The 18,780-nt window shown below is 36.8% G+C and overlaps 1 protein-coding gene and 1 non-coding gene across 3 annotated transcripts in view; both read right to left on the minus strand.

The window, feature by feature from the left end:
- Positions 1–18,780, minus strand: part of WDR70 (WD repeat domain 70) — a 296,044-nt gene that overhangs the window by 261,705 nt on the left and 15,559 nt on the right. For both annotated transcript variants that reach the window (XM_038535279.1, XM_038535280.1), the window contains exons 4-5: positions 16,925–17,045; positions 7,259–7,454 (exon numbers count right to left, since the gene is read on the minus strand). In XM_038535279.1, coding sequence (XP_038391207.1) covers positions 7,259–7,454; positions 16,925–17,045 — 317 coding nt within the window. The remainder of the gene's footprint in view (positions 1–7,258; positions 7,455–16,924; positions 17,046–18,780) is intronic.
- On the minus strand, positions 13,307–13,432 carry LOC119871698. The gene has a single exon (XR_005358768.1). It is a non-coding gene; the product is annotated as a small nucleolar RNA SNORD22 (small nucleolar RNA).

Raw genomic sequence — 18,780 nt, forward strand, 5'->3', positions numbered from 1 at the left:
CTGTACCTCTGAAACCAATAATACATTTATGTTAATTGAATTTAAAATTAAATTTTAAAAAAGGCAACATGCCTATAACAAAAACAAAACAAAATAAAAAAAGGAGTCATGAGGACAAGATGTAGGAAACTGCACCCAGGCCAAACATGAAATGATAAGGCAAGCAAGAATGGATCCTCAGGGAATGATGATGGTTGGGGAAAGGTGAGGAAATACAAAATAGTAAAAGACACTAGCAGAAATGTAAGCACCATCAGAACAGGGATTTGTTGGCTTTATTCATTACTGTATCCCCAACATCTAAAAGTACCTGACTCATAAAAAGTGCTAAATAGGGATGCCTAGATGGCTCAGTGGTTAAGTATCTGCCTTTGCTCAGGTTGTGATCCTGGGGTCCTGGGATCAAATCCCACGACAAGCTCCCCAAAGGGAGCCTGCTTCTCCCTCTGCCTACATCTCTGCCTCTCTCTGTCTCTCATAAATAAATAAAATCTTTGAAAAAATGTGCTAAATAAAAATATACTGAATAAACAAAGAAAGAGGCAGCAAACCAATAGCATAAATAAATGGCAAAGAAAGAGTTTCAAGAAAGAAGAAATCAACACTGTCCAGTATTGCAGAGGTACAGAATGAGAAGGGAGAAAGGGCTTCAGATTTGGATATTTTGATTTTGTCAGTGAGGATCTATAGGAGAACAGTTTCAGTGAAATTATAAGGCAAAAACTGACCACAAAAATTTCAGGAGAAAATGTGATGAAAAAGTAGAGGTGGCAAACAGACGCTGCTTTTGAGACATCTGAGGAGAAAGGAAATTAGATACTAGCTTGGAGGGAAAATTAATTTAAGGAAGATTTTAGTATGTTTGCAAGCTTAAAGCCAACAGCTGGTAGAAAGAAAAAGGCTGAAAACACAAAAAGGAACAAAAGGCACAAAAGATTGAAAGGTGGTGATGAAACCAAGCATGAAAGAAAAAAGGAGAGGAAATCAAGGAGAGGAGGGACAATATAAGTATGTATCAGGGATATATCAGTATATCCCAAACTTTAAAAATATAACTAGCATTCTGATACATAAAACAGTCTCTTATAATTTTGCCTAGCATTACTCCAAACTGATTGCCTGAAGGAACTAAATTCAGTTTTTGAATCAACAAAGAATTATTAGGCCCTAAGAATTACTAGGTCCTAAGAACAAGATTCCTTCAAAGGCCAGAAATATTTGAATTCAATGTTGAAACATAAGCCAAACATTGCTATGTAAATAATCTAAAATAAATCATGCTAATTTATCTGTCTAGATCCCACAACATTCACATTCAAGACAGTAATACCAGATTTTCCTTGCCTATGATCTCTGACTCCTGAAGGCTGCCAGTATCTCGTTTATCAAATGCAGCAAGTAGTAGAAAAGTTGTGTTTTCACTCAGAACCTAAAAAACAGCCTAAGGTTGCCACACATCTGCTACTATTAAACCACAGTTTAAAACCTGATGGACTCCATTGAAGGCAAATATAATTTATCCCAAATCAAAGAAGGCCACTGCAAAGCCACATTCACAACATCGGCAAATTTCTGAGCCATCTGCTTCACCCACCATCTCTGCCCTAGCCTTAGAAATGCTGGTTATGATATATATCCAAAAGGGAAACAGAAGGAGAATTGGAATAGACATAAGGAACCTCCCACTCCTGTTTTGTCTCCCTTCCAAAGTTTTAGTTGATCCATTAACAATGCTAATAAACTTTGCATTATCAATTAGTGCATACTTTAAAATTAAGGCTGTTGTGGGTGGGGGGATGGGGTAACTGGGTGACCAGCACTGAGGAGGGTACTTGCTGGGATGAGCACTGGGTGTTATATCAAATGTTGGCAAATTGAATTTAAATAAAAATAAATTAGGGGATCCCTGGGTGGCTGGGGATCCCTGGGTGGCTCAGCGGTTTGGCACCTGCCTTTGGCCCAGGGCGCAGTCCTGGAGTCCCGGGATTGAGTCCTGAGTCAGGCTCCAGGCATGGAGCCTGCTTCTCCCCCTGCTTCTCCCTCTGCCTGTGTCTCTGCCTCTCTCTCTCTCTCTCTCTCTCTCTCTCTATCATAAAGAAATAAAATCTTTAAAAAAATTTTAAATAAATAAATAAAATTAAAAATGAAAATAAAAATAAAATTACAGCTGTTATCAATACACTTATCAACAGCCTTGCTTTTCATACTATTATCAGCATTTTCTTTTACTATGTTGACAAAAAAAAAGGCACACCATAAAAAGACTTAATAATTAACTTTCAAAAGACTCAATATATATAATCTTATTAAAAAAAAAAACAAAAAACAGGGGCACCTAGGTGACTCAGTCAGTTAAGTGTCTGACTTTTTTTTTTTTTTTTTTTTGGCGTTGACTCCTTATTTCAGCTCAGGTTAGGATCAAGCTTCACATTGGGCTCCCTGCTCAGCAGGAAGCCTGCTTGAGATGGGAGCCCGCTTCTCCTTCTCTCTCTGCCCTTCCCCCAGGTCATGCTTGCTCACTCTCCCACAGTCTCCCCCTGTCTCTCAAATAAAAAAAATCTTTAAGAAAAACAGAAAACAAAACAAAACAAAACAAAAAAACCCACACACCCAGAAAACCATTATTCAGTCTCCTGAAATGCTTCAATTATAGCCATGAAAGGCCAAAGCTTACAAACAAGCTTCAAAGTCCCATATCCAAGCATGCTTTTACTTCTCTGCATAGCTGCATTTAGGGTTTATTCACACATCAGTTCTATGTCAAAGGCCTGATCATCTTTATCAACTTTCTATTCTAGGTAAATTGATTTTTGCATCATCCAGAATCTAACCCTGTAAATTGTGCCTTTGTTCCTGCCATTTACTCTTCACAGATAGGTTGTGGCCTACCCCACCATGCTCATTAAAATGTAACCCTCTACAAGGTTCATTCAAATTCCATGCCTTCCAGAAAGCTGCTCTACTCCATACTGATCTCTGGATTTGATCTCATCAGCCTCATCTTTCCATTTACCCCTAATAAAACTAATTACATGATATTTCATGCACTAATTACATGATACTTCACCACGATAACATGTACTTGCATACATCTGGGCTTTGGCTACAGCAATTTTGTTCCTGTTCACGACAGCCTTCTTTTTCTCCATTCTCCGTTCTTCAGCCTCTTTTTTTTTTTAAGATTTTATTTATTTGTTTGTTTGTTTATTTATTCATGAGAGACACAGAGAGAGGTAGACACAGGCAGAGGGAGAAGCAAGCTCCTCAAGGGGAGCCCAATGCAGGACTCGATTCCTGGACTGGGATCACACCCTGAGCTGAAGGCAGACATTCAATCGCTGAGCCACCCAGGCTTCACTGTTCTTCAGCCTCTTTTTTTTTTTTTTTTTTTTTTGTTCTTCAGCCTCTTGTCAGTCTTGCAAACCTATATTAATCAGCTCAGGCTACCATAACAAAACACCACAAACTAGGCTTAAACATCAGAAATTTATTTTCTCAGAGTTCTGGAGGCTAGAAGTCCAAGATCAAGGTGTCGGCAAATTTGGATTCTGTTGAGAGCTTTCTTCCTGGCTTGTTAGATGCCTACCTTCTTGCTTTGTTATATGCAGACCTGGCTCTCTCGTGTTTCTCTTCTTATAAGCACACTAATCCTATAAGATCAGAGTCCATCCTTATGACCTAATTTAACCTGAATTACTTCCATAGTCTCATCTCCAAATGCAGCCATAGTGGGGGGTTAGGGCTTCAACACATGAATTTTGAAGGCACACAAACATTCACTACACAATATTCTCACATTTTATGATCAAATTAAATATTACCAACTCTGTGAACTATGCAAAATAATTACGTACATCTTTTTCATGTCACAGAATGTTGTGACCTAGATGTGACCTTCCTGTTACTTCTGATTTATCCAAATGCGCTTGAAAAGAAAATATTAGATAGGTGTTCTATATATGTTCAGTTAAAAAAAATATGCATTTGTATTGTTCACTACTATACTCTTACTAGTTTTCTTAACAATTTCTGAATCTCTCCATCATGATTGTAGATTTGTCTATTCCTTGTTAATTCTGTCAAATTTTTTTTTAAAGATTTTATTTATTCATTCATGATAGACACAGAGAGAGAGAGGCAGAGGGAGAAGCAGGATCCATGCAGGGAGCTCGATGTGGGACTCGATCCCGGAACTCCAGGATCATGCCTGGACCGAAGGCAGGTGCCAAACCGCTGAGCCACCTAGGGATCCCCAATTCTGTCAAATTTTGATTTAAATCTATGTGTTAAATTCAGAGGTTAAGGAATGCCAAATTTTCCAGAATAAATTGTTTCCTTTACCACTAAGTAATGACATTCATTTGGCTAATTAGACTAATTATGACTTAAAAATTATTTTGTCTTACATTAATTTTATAAGATTAATCAGTTATCTTTCAATTAGTATTTTCCTGCTATATTCTATTCCTCTTTCTTTCAACTCTTCTATGTCATTACATTTTAGGTGTATCATTTGTAAACAGATTATACCCGAATTTTTAAATCTAATCTGAGAATTTTAAGTGGCAAGTTAGTCCACTTACATTTATTGTTAATACTGATATATGTGTATTCATGTCTACCACCTTATTTTTTTATCTTTATTTACCAAAATTTTTTTCTCTACTTCTTTTTTCTCCTTTCCTGTCTTTTACTGGAATGATGGAGTCTTCTTCAATGGCATATTAAGAGCATTGCAATGGAAGTGGTACACACAATAAGGGGGAGCATTTTCTGTAAAGAACCTTAAAACAATAATAAAATCAACCAAAGATGAGTGTTTTTCATTATCATCATTTGCTGGCAATTCTAAAACGTCAGTTTAGAATTTTGTTTTTTACTATGATTAGTGCTCAGTTTTGATAATATATATGAAAGCTTCAAATTGGCATACTTTTATTTTTCAATAAATATTGTATCCTACCTGAAGTTAATTTAGAGAACTTCCTGTTATACAGTCTGCACCATAACACACACATACATACTGACATACGGTCTGCACCGCAACATGCACATAAAATACTGATATGTATGTTTACAGATAATGTTTTGAGTCATTCAAGCTTACTTCAAGTGTAGTTTCATATCTCCAATCCTTGCTGTACTACAAATTTCTGCATTTAAGCAGCAGATTCAAAACAAACTGATATATTAAAACAAAGAAACAATACTTGAGTATCTCTCATTCTGTTATTCTTTGAATGTTATTCTTTGAGAAAAAACAAAAGATAGGAGACTAGGTTGGCAGAAGAATTCAAAAGGGCAATGTTTGTATGCCTAATTGTTCTCACCAAAAACATTCCAAAGCAGAGCATTTGATGACAATATTTACCATAATCTAGCCATTTTTCTGATTTTTACAAAAAAAAACTTTAGAAGTTTTTATCAAATATATTACAAAATGGTATTTTCCTAGAAAAGATAAGTTAGTGAAAACAGGTATTTTTTAATATTTATTTATTTTTAAAGATTTTATTCATTTATTCATGAGAGAGAGAGAGGCAGAGACACAGGTAGAGGGAGAAGCAAGCTCCATGCAGGGAGCCCGATGCAGGACTCGACCCCGGGTCCTCAGGATCATGACCTGGGCTGAAGGCGGCGCTAAACTGCTGAGCCACCCAGGCTGCCCCAAGCAGGTATTTTTTAAAAGCCACTAGAATTGGTATCAAAATAAAAAATATATATATATGGTCAACACCACAGTTTCAGATATCTATTATGAAACAAGGTTTCAATGAAACTATCAAATTTATCCTATGTGCCTTCTTTTTAATTTCACATACATGTGCATACACTATTATACACACATACATCTCATGTTTCACATGAAAAAATTTTTTCAAAATTAAAATTAAAAGCTTTCTTTGATCAGGGGCACCTCGATGGCTCAGTGGATTAGCGTCCCAACTCTTGGTTCCACTCAGGTTATGATCTCAGGATCTTGAGATCAAGCCCTGCATTGGACTCGGCCCTCAGCCTGGAGTTAGCTTGAAATTCTTTATCCCTCCCTCTTTGTGCCTCTCTGCTGGCATGTTCTCTCTCTCTCTCTGTCTCTAAAATAAATAAATAAAAAGCTTTCTTTGATCATCCATGAATTAACATAAATTGACAAATTTGGTATATTGGGTATTGAACAAGAATATGCAAAGAAGGCCCATTTTGTGAAGTCACTGACAGATCTGCAAAAGTTGTTTCTTTTCTGATCATTACTTGTTTCATCTCATAATCATTACAGAAAATAACTTATCACAGAAGAGGGTGATATTAAAAAATTATCCACTCCAGGTATCAAGCACACAAAGTATACAACAATGGTTTTATGTTTTCTTTTCCTATTTGGGGGTTATACAACTTATTTCTGTTCTTTGGGCAATTACTCTTAAATTATAACTTGCATACTTAAACTAAAGTTAATGAATAGCTCTAGCCTCCTCCTAAATAATACAAGGACTTCAAAATGAATGAACTGATTCTACTCTATCTTCCATGTTATTGCTTTTAATTTTAGATCCACTTTGTTTTTAAATTCCCCTAAATTGGGGCACCTGGTGGCTCAGTTGGTTAAGGACTGCCTTTGACTCAGGTCATGATCACAGGGTCCTGGGACTCAGCTCCAAGTGGGGCTCCCTGCTCAGCGGGGAGTCTGCTCCTCCCTCTGCCTCTCTCCCCACTCATGCATGTTCTCTCTCCTTCTTTCTCTCAAATAGATAAAATCTTATTAAGAAAAAGCCTAAAATTATTTGGGATCCCTGGGTGGCGCAGCGGTTTAGCGCCTGCCTTTGGCCCAGGGCGCGATCCTGGGGACCCGGGATCGAGTCCCACATCGGGCTCCCGGTGCATGGAGCCTGCTTCTCCCTTTGCCTGTGTCTCTGCCTCTCTCTCTCTCTGTGTGACTATCATAAATAAATAAAAATTAAAAAAATAAAAGAAAAAGCCTAAAATTATTCATTACCATTATTTACACTACATGCTTATGTAGATTTAACAAAATGTTTACTAATTAACTCCCCTTTTTTTTAACTCTCTGCTTCCTCTTATCCATTTATTATTTCAGAGTTATATTTCCCTATTCCTCATACATCCTTTAGAGTACTTTCAACAAGGGCTATCAGTAGTAAACTCAAAACTGTTTTTTATTTGCTCTCAATCATAAATAACAGCAGGAAACTGACCCCTACACTACTCTAATGAAGTGTTAAATTACTACTGAAATACTTACCTCCTCCTCCTCTGAATCACCATCATCATCATCATCTTCTTCTACTTCTTCATAAAGAGGTGGAGGTAAAGGACCGAGGATATCTTCCTCGATATGATTACTTGGTTCTTCCATCATTTTAAGAGGTAAAGGAGGGCCAATTAACTCATCATCAGAAGAACCAGAACTCTCTTCACTCTCACTGCTGCTTGTATCCCTGAAAATACAGAAACATAAACTCTTTGCCTCTGCTGCAACAAAGAATACACTCTAGAGATAATACTAAATTCCCAGGAAACCCTGCTTTTGCCTTTTAACAACTGTGTTTTATTTTAAATTAATTAATTAATGTGTAACTTGTTAAATCTGTAATTCAAGCATTAAATGTGTAACTCGGATACTATTTTATCTTAAAGTAAAAAGTTTCTTTTATCTACTTATCTTAACCTAAATGTAAATTAAAGTGCCCATTAGGTCATCCTAACTCATAAAGAGCCAGCAGAACAACTGGAATATGGAAGAAAAACTACAAAATACTACATCCATAAGAAAGAAAACCACCAAGATGACCAATGTCTCTCTTTACTATAACTGAATCCAATCACTGTTTACCAAAGAAGCAAATAAAGCCAGTTGTGTGAGAAAACATTTCAATATATTTTCTGAAATACAAATTATTTGTTAATTCAAATTTGCAGAGTTGCTAAAATGTTATATGTAGCAACCCTGGATTCTACAACTATCTTAGTCTAGAGAGTATCCCACTGATTCTCAACTGTTTTTTCACCCAGCACACTTGTGAACTGTTACACACTTTCATTGAGGTCTTTATTACACACCTCTAGACATTCTGAAAGTCACCACCTCCACCTCCTACCGCATCCCAAAGGGTTGAGAATTACATTCCTAATTATATCAATTCTATCAAATATTTTATAAAATTCAAAGTAATACTGCCCTCTACTAAAATATTTCTAGTATGGGGCACCCGGGTGGTTCAGTGGGTTAAGCATCTGTCTTCAACTCAGGTTATGATCCCAAGTTCCAGGATCAAATCCTGAATTGGACTCCCCACTCAGCGGGGAGTCTGTTTCTCCCTCTGACTCTCCCCCATCTCATGCTCTCTCTCTCTCTCTCTCTCTCTCTCAAATAAATAAAATACTAAAAAATTAAACATGTCTAGTATGTAAACTCTATGAAAGCAGAAATCTGTTGTGTTCATTGCTGTCTCTAACACCTTATCTAAATGATACCCAACATATAACAGGCAATCAATATCTAATGAAGAAAAAATGAAATTTTTCTTTTTTATTTTCATCTAAATTCAATATATCAAAGAAAATGCATACATGCATGCTGTCCATATACAAAGGTTCCTACCTTTAGAGCAGGCAAAGCTTCACAAAGAGAGTTTTCTCTTTGTTTTTGCAATGGTTTAGCTCCCTAGGCTCCAGCCCCACAGGCCTTCTTTCAAACTGAAGAGGTTAAGGTTGGTCCAGCATGAGGGTCTTTGCACTTGCAAGTCCCCTCTGCAGGAATGGATTTTTAAATGGCTTTTTTGTTCATTCAGATCTCATCAAATATCACCTCCTCAAAGAGGATTTATATGCCCCCTTTCTCAACTTTATGGAACACACTGCTATCAGTCACCATTTTCTTCATTATCTTACTTCGATTATCTTTATCACATACCTAAATTATCTTATTTGATTGGTTATGTAGTTGTTTATAATCTGTTATCTGTCTCCTCAAACACCCCACAACAATAGGAGCTCACAGATATCATTTGACTTGTTAATTGCTATAGCCCCAATGCCTAAAGCAGTGCTTACTCCACAACAGATACTCAATAACAGCTGAATGACTGAGTACATTTTTATTAAAGTAGTCACACTCCAAAATTTTCTCATCAAGTCACAAATTCTAGCTATACTAGTTTAAAAATCACAGATTTTCACAGACTTTCTGAATGCAAAATTATTGAGGGCACAGACAGCTCTAAACTAAAATATTAATCCTTAGCACCTATGCTTTAACTGAGTTAACTTGTTCAGAAATAAGCACTGAACTGAGAACTAAATGAATCCATATTGATTTCATGGCTGACTATATAGTCTTAATACTGACATGAAACTGAATGGAATGTATCAGCTTCTATGCAGCTTCTAGTTTCACTTCGGTCTTCCTGCTTCTAATGTACACAAGACAAAAAATAATAATTTTTAACAGATTTTCAATTTCTGAAAAACAAAGTCCATTAAATTATGTCCAAAAATGTGACAGAAAACAGAACCATTCCACATTTAAAATATGCCTTAATTCAATGGGGTACCAAGTTATGAACCTGAGAAATAATATGTATCTGAGGAGTCAAAAACCTAATATTTTTCTCAGCTGACTTTTTTAAAAGATTTTATTAGAGAGAGAGATAAAGAAAGAGAAACACAAGGAGGGGGAATGGCAGAGGGAGGAACAAGCAGACTTCTCGCTGAGCAAGGAGCCCAACATGGGGCCCAATTCCAAGACCCAGGATCACAACGTAAGCCAAGGGCAGATGCTTAACCAGCTGAGCCACCCAAGCAAGCACCCCTCAGCTGACTTTTTAAAAGAGAGCTTAGCTAAGCATTAAATATGTAATTATAGGAGATGCCTGGGTCCCCTAAAATCAATCAATCAATCAATCAATCTGAATGAAATACAGCCAACAGAGAAGAATTCCAGAACCAAATTAAAATTATCATTAGAAATAATTTAGATATAACAAGCATGCATCTAAAGATAGTGAAGAAAATGATCACCATGTAATGACTGCTGAACATCCATAAAATAGAAAACTAAGCTGCAATGTACCTTACATTACATATTGGAATCACCAAGATAAGCCAAAAGCCATGACAAGAAAAAAGTTGGACCCCGACTTCACACCATATGCAAAATTAACCCAAAATGAATCAATGACCAAAATATAAGAGCTAAAACCATAAAACTCTTAAAAGAAAAGAGGGGAGATCTTCATGATCTATACTTTGGCAATGGATTCTTAGATACAATACCAAAGGCATAAGCAACAAAAAGAAAAAATATGTAAGTTGGACTTCATCGAAATTTAAAACTCTAATGCATCAAAGTAAATTATTAAAGTGAAAAGACAGGGGCGCTGGCTGACTCAGTTGGTAGAGAATGTGAGTTCAAGCCCCACATGTGGCATAGAGTTTATTTAAAAAAATATATTTTAAAAAGTGAAAAGATAACCTATGGAATGGAAGAAAATATCTGCAAATCATATACAGAGTTTAATAAGCAGAATATATGAAGAACTCTTATAATTCAACAACAGAAAGGCAAATAATTCAATTTAAAAATGGTTACAGGGATGCCTGGGTGGCTCAGCGGTTGGGCGCCTGCCTTCGGCACAGGTCGTGATCCCAGGATCTGGGATCAAGTCCCACATCAGGCTCCCTGTGAGGAGCCCGCTTCTCCCTCTGCTTATGTCTCTGCCTCTCTCTCTCTTTCTCTGTGTGTCTCTCATAAATAAATAAATCTTAAAAAAAAATAAATAAAAATGGTTACAGAACTTCATTATTTCTTCAAAGACTATATGCAAATGGCCAATAAGCACATCAAAAGATGCTCGACATCATTAGATATTAGGGGAAACGAAAATCAAAACTGCAATGAGATACCACTTCACACCTACTAGAATGACTACAATAAAAACAGAACAAAATGGAAAATAACTATAATGGCAAGAATGTGAAAAAACTGAAATCCTCATACATTGTTGATAGGAATGTAAAATGGTGCAATCACTGTGGAACAGTGTGGCAATTCCTTAAAAAGAAAGATAAACATAAAACTACCTTATGACTCGTAAATTCCACTTCTAGGCTTATACTCAAAAGAATTAGGGATCCCTGGGTGGCGCAGCGGTTTGGCGCCTGCCTTTGGCCCAGGGCGCGATCCTGGAGACCCGGGATCGAATCCCACATCGGGCTCCCGGTGCATGGAGCCTGCTTCTCCCTCTGCCTGTGTCTCTGCCTCTCTCTCTCTCTCTCTCTGTGACTATCATAAATAAATAAAAATTAAAAAAAAAAAAAAAGAAACTTTAAAAAAAAAAAAAAAAGAATTAAACACTCAGGGATCCCTGGGTGGCGCAGTGGTTTGGCGCCTACCTTTGGCCCAGGGCGCGATCCTGGAAACCCCGGATCGAATCCCACGTCAGGCTCCCGGTGCATGGAGCCTGCTTCTCCCTCTGCCTATGTCTCTGCCTCTCTCTCTCTCTCTCTCTCTATGTGACTATCATAAATAAATAAAATTAAAAAAAAAAAAAAGAATTAAACACTCAAAAACATATATTTGTACACTAATGTTCATTACATTGAGAGTACTCAAAAGGTGAGAACAATCTATATGTTCCTCAACAAATGGAAATGGATAAACAAATTGTGATGTTTATATACAATGGAATACTATTCAGCCATTTAAAGGAATGACGTTCTAATACAACACAAACCTGGAAAATATCTTGCAAAGTGAAAGAAGCCAGACATGAAGGTTACAATTGAGAAATATGAAGGTAAATTAAAAATGAAAAACAAAAAAATTTAAATAGTTTTCTCTGAGAAACAAGAAATTATGACTAGGGAAAAACAAGGTTTTATAATGTTTGATTTTATAATGTGTATAAAATACTTCAATAAAAATTTGAAAGGTCAGTGGTTGTTAGGAGTCAGGAGGAGGCAAGAAAAAGTAGGTAGAGCACAGAGGATGTTTAAGGCACTGAAACTACTCTGATTGATACTATAATGATGGCTACCTGTCAGTACATACTTATCCTACAGAATGTATAGTTATCAAAGAGCAAACCCTCATGAAAACTATGGATTCTTCGTGATGACATGTCAGCACAGGTTCATGGATTGTAACAAATGTACCACTCTGGTGGAGGATGTTGATGATGGGGGAGGCTGTGAATATAGGAGAACAAGGGGTATATGGAAAAATACCTCTGCACCTCTATTCAATGTTGCTATGAGCCTAAAACTCATTTAAAAAATAAAGTCCATTGGGACACCTGCGTGGCTCGGCAGTTGGGTGCTGCCTTCGACTCAGGTCATGATCCCGGGATCCAGGATCGAGTCCCACATCGGGCTCCCTGCGAGAAGCCTACTTCTCCCTCTGCCTGTGTCTCTGCCTTTCTCTCTCTATCTGTGTCTCTCATGAATAAGTAAATAAGTCTTTTTTTAAAATAAATAAAGTCTATTAAATGTTTCAAAAATTAAAAATAAAGAGGCTGGGAAAATTGATTATCCATATGAAGGAAAAATAAAACTGGATGACAACTTCACCATTATCCACAAAAAGCAATTCTACATTAATTAAAAACCTAAATATGAAAAACAAAACTTGAAAACTTCAGGAAAAAATACATAGGAAGCTGAGGTGCCCAGATGGTTCAGTCGATTAAGCATCTGCCTTGGGCTCGGGTCAAGATCCCAGGGTTCTGGGCTCCAGCCTCACACTGGGTACCCTGTTCAGTGGGGTGTCTGCCTCTCCCTCTCCCTCAGACCCTTCCCCCAGTTAGTGCGTGCACATACTTTCTCTCTCTCAAATAAATAAATACAATCTTTTATCAAAAGATTTTTTTTTGAAGGTTAAACTTTTATTCAGCAAGGCTCGAACAATTACATGCTAATTTCCAGCTAGGTTGCACCAAAAATGACTTAAAAATTCCTTTTGGGGGGATCCCTGGGTGGCTCAGCAGTTTAGTGCCTGCCTTTGGCCCAGGGCGTGATCCTGGAGTTCTGGGATTGAGTCCCGCATCAGGCTCCCTGCATGGAGCCTGCTTCTTCCTCTCTCTCTGCCGGTCTCTGCCCCTCTCTCTGTGTGTCTCTCATGAATAAATAAATAAAAACCTTTAAAAAAAAAATTTCCTCTTGGTATCCCTGAAGAACTGGATTCCTGTTATATAAAAGCTTTGTTCTTTTTTTAGACCTACAAAAAGGTATGTACAATTGACTTCACCAAATGATCTATTCCCTTTTCCCATATTTAGAGAAATCCCTTATGATCCCTCAGACAGTTCCTTCTGGAGCAAGCTTCCTCCTTTCCCCCAGCCAGCCCCAGTGGGTTCACCTTTACAGGCTCTGGTACTAGGATAGGAGGTAAGACATGTGACTGTTTTCTTCTCTGGGATAAAAGACTTTTTATTTATTCATTTGGGAGAGAGCAAGTATGCACACAAGAACACAAGCAGCAGGGAAGGTCAGAGGGAGAAGAAGCAGACTCTCCACTGAGCAGAGTGTCCAACGCAGGGCTGGAGCCCAAGACCTGGGGATCTTGACCCAAGCCCAAGGCAGACGCTTAATCAACTGAGCCTCTCAGGCACCCCAATAAATCTTAAAAAAAAAAATAGGAAGTTATTTTATGATCTCAGAGTAAGGACTCATTTCTTAAAACACAAAAACACCACAGGGGTGCCTGGGTGGTTCAATCGGTTGGGTGTCTGACTCTTGATTTCAGCTAAGGTGGTGATCTCAGGGTCATGGGATCAAGCCCTATGTCGGGTGTCAGACTCCAAGCTTAGCAAGGGGTTTGCTTCTCTCCCTCTCTCTTTGCCCCTCTCCCCAGTGCACACTGACTCTGTCTCAAATAAATATCTCTCTCAAATAAACAAATCTTAAAAAAAACACACAAAAACATCACAAAAAAGGTTAATAAACCAGAATACATTAGAATTTGAAACTTCTATTTAAAGAACACAACTGAAAAATAAAAATTAGTAATAAACATCAAGCAACCCAGTAGAAAATCCTGCAGAAGAAAAAATATATTACAAAAAATCTTTTTAAAAATGATGCACAACTACATTGGTTACCAGCAAAATTCAAATGAATACCATAAGGGTATCACTTCACAACAATCAGATTGGCAAATATACAAATGTGTAATAATAATGGGTGTTGGCAAGCATGTGGAGCAACAGAACTTCTTGCACTCCGCTGGTGGTAATGTAAATGGATATAAAGTCTTTAGAAAATAATTGAGCCAAACCTCATAAAGATAAATATGTACTTAACTCAAAGACCTATCAAGTCTAATACTAGATATATCATCTAACGAAATTTCTGTACAGCAGTCTCTCCATCACTGCCATACCTACTGTTCCCTTGCAATGTATTCAATAAACTTCTATGAAAGGAAGGGAGGAAGGGAAGAAGGAAGAAAGGAAGGGAAGCTTTGGTGCATATAAGACAGAGGATGATGGGGTGCCTAAGTGGCTCAGTCAGTTAAACATCTGACTCTTGTTTCCACTCAGGTCATGATCTCAGGGTCATGAGATGGAGTCTGCATTGGGCTCCATGCTCAGCAAGAAGTCGGCTTGAGATTCTCTCTCTCCCTCTGCTCCTCACCACTGTCCACCACACACATACCCTCTCTCTCTCCCTCTCTATTAAACATATAAAGTCTTAGGAAAAAACAAAAAACAGGATGGCTACAAGGCAGTCACTAAAAATGTATTTTATGATAATATAGAAAAAAGCCCTAAATTGATTAGAAATTAGAAAAATAACAGTATATTCCTAAAAGGAAAACCAAACTGCACTGAATATAAATGAACTATAGTCTCATTTGCCAACATGAATGAATCTCAAAAATATCTTGCTGTGGGGCACCTGGGTGATTCAGTTGGTTAAGCATCTGACTCTTGATCTCTGCTCAAGTCTTGTTCTCAGGGTCCCGAGTTCAATTCCTACGTTGTGTGTAGAGTAGGCATAGCATCTAGGTGACTCAGTCAGTAAAATGCCCGACTCTTGATTTCAACTCAGGTCATGATCTCAGGGTCATGAGATCGAGCCCCATTGTCAGTTCCATGCTGGGCATGGGCCTGCTTAGGATTCACTCTCTACCTCTTCCTGTGCTTCTCCTTCTCCCACCCCCCCAAAAAAATCTTGAATTTAAAAAAGATTTTTTTTTAAGTACACTCACAACAGCATTAACAGCTTCAATATAAAATAAGAAATCATATAAAATAACATTATTTAGGAATACACTTATATCTAAAAAAAAAAAACAATCAAAAAGAAGAAGGAAGGATAAACAAACTGGAGGAGAGAAATACAAGCAGAGAGACAACTTCACACTGGTAAAGCCCTACACTATTGGTATTTAATCCACTGTTTGCTTTAAATGTAGGATATCTAAAGTTTTATATGTATGACATACTTTGTAACAAAAACTTTTTGTTCAATTAAGGGAATAACATCCCTGACCTTCAGTGTCCATAGTCTTATACAAGAACAGTACATGATAGAATATAATACACTAAGTGCTATACTAGACATTTAAAGAGAAAGGTCTTATATATACAAAATAATATTATATATGTCTCAGGGATACAGAAATACATCATAACATTATAAAGAGATACGTGAAAAAAATTTACATTTAGAAAATTGGTTACTTCTGCAAAAAAGGGAGGATAACACAATGGAAGGCAGTTCTAGGAAGTGTTCACTGTAAAAGTTTACTTCTTAAGTTGTCTAATGAGTACTGTCCTTTATTATCCTTTGAAAGTCTTAAATATTTCATAATAATTTCTCGTTTAAAATATTAAAGTAATTTTTATTAAATCTAGAAAAACAGAATTGCATAATAATCTCCTATGTGAGGGAAAATAATTGCCTAAGAAATAGATCTTTTTTTTTTTTTTAAGATTTTATTTATTTATTCATGAGAGACACAGAGAGAGAGAGAGAGAGGCAGAGACACAGGCAGAATGAGAAGCAGGCTCCATGCAGGGAGCCCGATGCGGGACTCGACCCCAAGACTCCAGGATTACGCCCTGGGTTGAAGGTGGGCACTAAACCGACGAGCCACCTAGGGATCTCCTTAAGAAATAGATCTTAAAAACATTAAAATATGACCAAACACATGAAAAAATGTTAGTACAATGAAATATGATATAGGTAAGATTTTTTAAGAAACTAGAGAATGAGAAAAAAATATCAAATCTAGTAAGTTTATTAATATACATATAAATTATGGGTCCAAATTCAAGTGGAGAAAGAAATAATCATTTATTTATTTATTTTAAAGACATCAAAATCACACACAAAAAATGCATAGCCTTAGGCAATTAAAATTATGCAAAAATTACAAAACTTCGAGATACCTCAATGAAAAGTCATTTAGCAGTTTTCTCCTGCCTGTATGTTTTACTGTTATTTTTTTCGAATATATGAAAGCCACTGGCAAAAGGGCCATCAAAAGTCCTTAACTAAGGTATGTTATTATTTATTTAAAAATGTATATTGTTTATAAAATTTCAAGAAAATTCTTTTTAATTATGGGCTCTCTCCCTCCAAGTAAAAACGTCACCGTGTCCCTTCCTAGGACCACTAAAGATGACTTCCCATAGTTCCAATGTATAGTAATTGTGGTGACCAACAAAAGAAGCTGCTGTTAGCTTTCTATCTCTGAGAAAACTAAAATCTGATAGTGCTTACTTGCTGACCTCTAATTAGAACTAGAGATCTTTAAAAAGAAAATTAAGTTTCTTGGAAAAAAATCAGTCATTATCCTCTCCTTTTTTTCTTTGCAAAAACTACCAATTTCAATTATCTAAAACTAAATACCTAAATGGGAATGACAGTTTAAAAGAATCTTTTTGAGAAAGTCAAGCACCTGGATGATGATTTAGAGCAGTCTCTGACTACATGTGCGCCTGAAGATGTTGGTTCAATATCTTCATTTTGCCTTCTTAATTCTTTCTCTCTGTTCATTTCCTCTTCTTTTTCTCTTGCTTCTGAAAAGATCAAAAAAAATTTCCAATTTAGACTTGAAAATTTGTCAGTATTGGGAAAATAACTGAACTACTACATATCAACATAAAATATAGTGAATAAAAATTGTGATGGAAAATATACAAATCTGTTTAGGAAAATAACACATATGCTAAGCAAAATTAGTATGTGAATAGTACATGAATGACATTGCACTAAGGGGGCACCTGACTGGCTCAGTCCGTGCAGCATGTGACTTGACCTCAGGGTTATGGGTTTGAACCCCATGTTGGGTACAGAGATTGCTTAAAAATAAAATCTTAGAAAAACAAATAAAAATTTTAAAAATAAAAAGATATGGAAGGTGAAAAGTAAAAAACAAAGTATCCAAAGGTAAGATTTTAGGTAATTTCATTTTTACTTTTAATGTTTTAAACTATAAACTCAGAATTTTGTTCATTTCTGACTTTCCCACACTGGATTTGTGGCCAGGGACTTCTACAAAAATCATGAGAATATTTCAAATTTCTTGAATTATTTACCCCAGAGAGACAAAAAAAAAATTATCCCAAGAAATTTAATCTTTTTTCCTCTGATAATGTCACTCTACAATTGGGGGACATAGAGGAAGTAAATGAATTATATGAATAGTTTGGTTCTCAACCGTCACCATCCTCAATAACCTGAGATAATCTTTAACATTTTTTCCTCATAACAGGTTCACAGGCACTGAGGAGGGCACTTGATGGGATGAGCACTGGGTGTTATACTATATGTTGGCAAATTTAATTTAAATTTTAAAAAATGTAAAAATAAATAGATGATTAATTTTGAAAAAAAACACTTTTTCTTAATAATAAAAGAAATACACCTAAATAATATCAAAAGGCATAATTAAAAAAAAAAATGGGATCCCTGGGAGGCAGGCTCCTGGTGCATGGAGTCTGCTTCTCCCTCTGCCTGTGTCTCTGCCTCTCTCTCTGTGTGTGACTATTGTAGAGAAATTAAAAAAAAAAAAGGCATAATTAATTGGAATGTTGTATTCTTTAGGGTCTTTTGTGGATACAATATGGAGGATAATAAACAGGAGATAATGGGCACCTGGGTGGCTCAGCAAAGGCCTTCAGCTCAGGTCATGATAATGGGTCCTCATATCAAGTCCTACATCAGGCTCCCTGCTCACCAGGAATCTGCTTCTCCCTCAGCCCTCCCCCACTGCTCATGATCTAATAAATAAAATCTCAAAAAAAAAAAATAAGGAGATAAATATATTTGGACAACTAGATAGACTTTTATTTCAAATAGGGAAGTTAAAACTCTACAGGAAGAGGTAAGGCAAACACTATAGCTCTAGCTTGTGTTGATATTTTTTGTGCTCCCCACTGGGCTAAGGTGGATTGGGAGTCAATTCTGCACTCTGATGCTGAGGTTGAAAAAAAATTAAAATAAGGAAAATAAAGTCCAAATAGAAGAGTGGGCCTGCATGGCTCCTACCCTCATCCTGATTCTCCAGTCAATCCCTCCATATTCCCCAGGGTAGGAGGGGAGGCTAGGGGGTAAAATCACACTTGGACACTTCATCCTAGGCTCTCATCTTGGGGCACTTCTGACCTTAATTAGTAAACAATACCTAGGCATACATTATTAACCTCCTGTGCAACAGCCATTTCTTTCTTTTGCCCTTGCTAAGAAAAACCGCAGTTTTCTCCAGATAAGTAACAAGTACTTCAGTAGATGCTGGTTCCCTGCCCAGAGAGG

Source organism: Canis lupus, chromosome 4 (assembly GCF_011100685.1).
Source record: "Canis lupus familiaris isolate Mischka breed German Shepherd chromosome 4, alternate assembly UU_Cfam_GSD_1.0, whole genome shotgun sequence".
NCBI classification, from domain to species: Eukaryota; Metazoa; Chordata; class Mammalia; order Carnivora; family Canidae; genus Canis; species Canis lupus.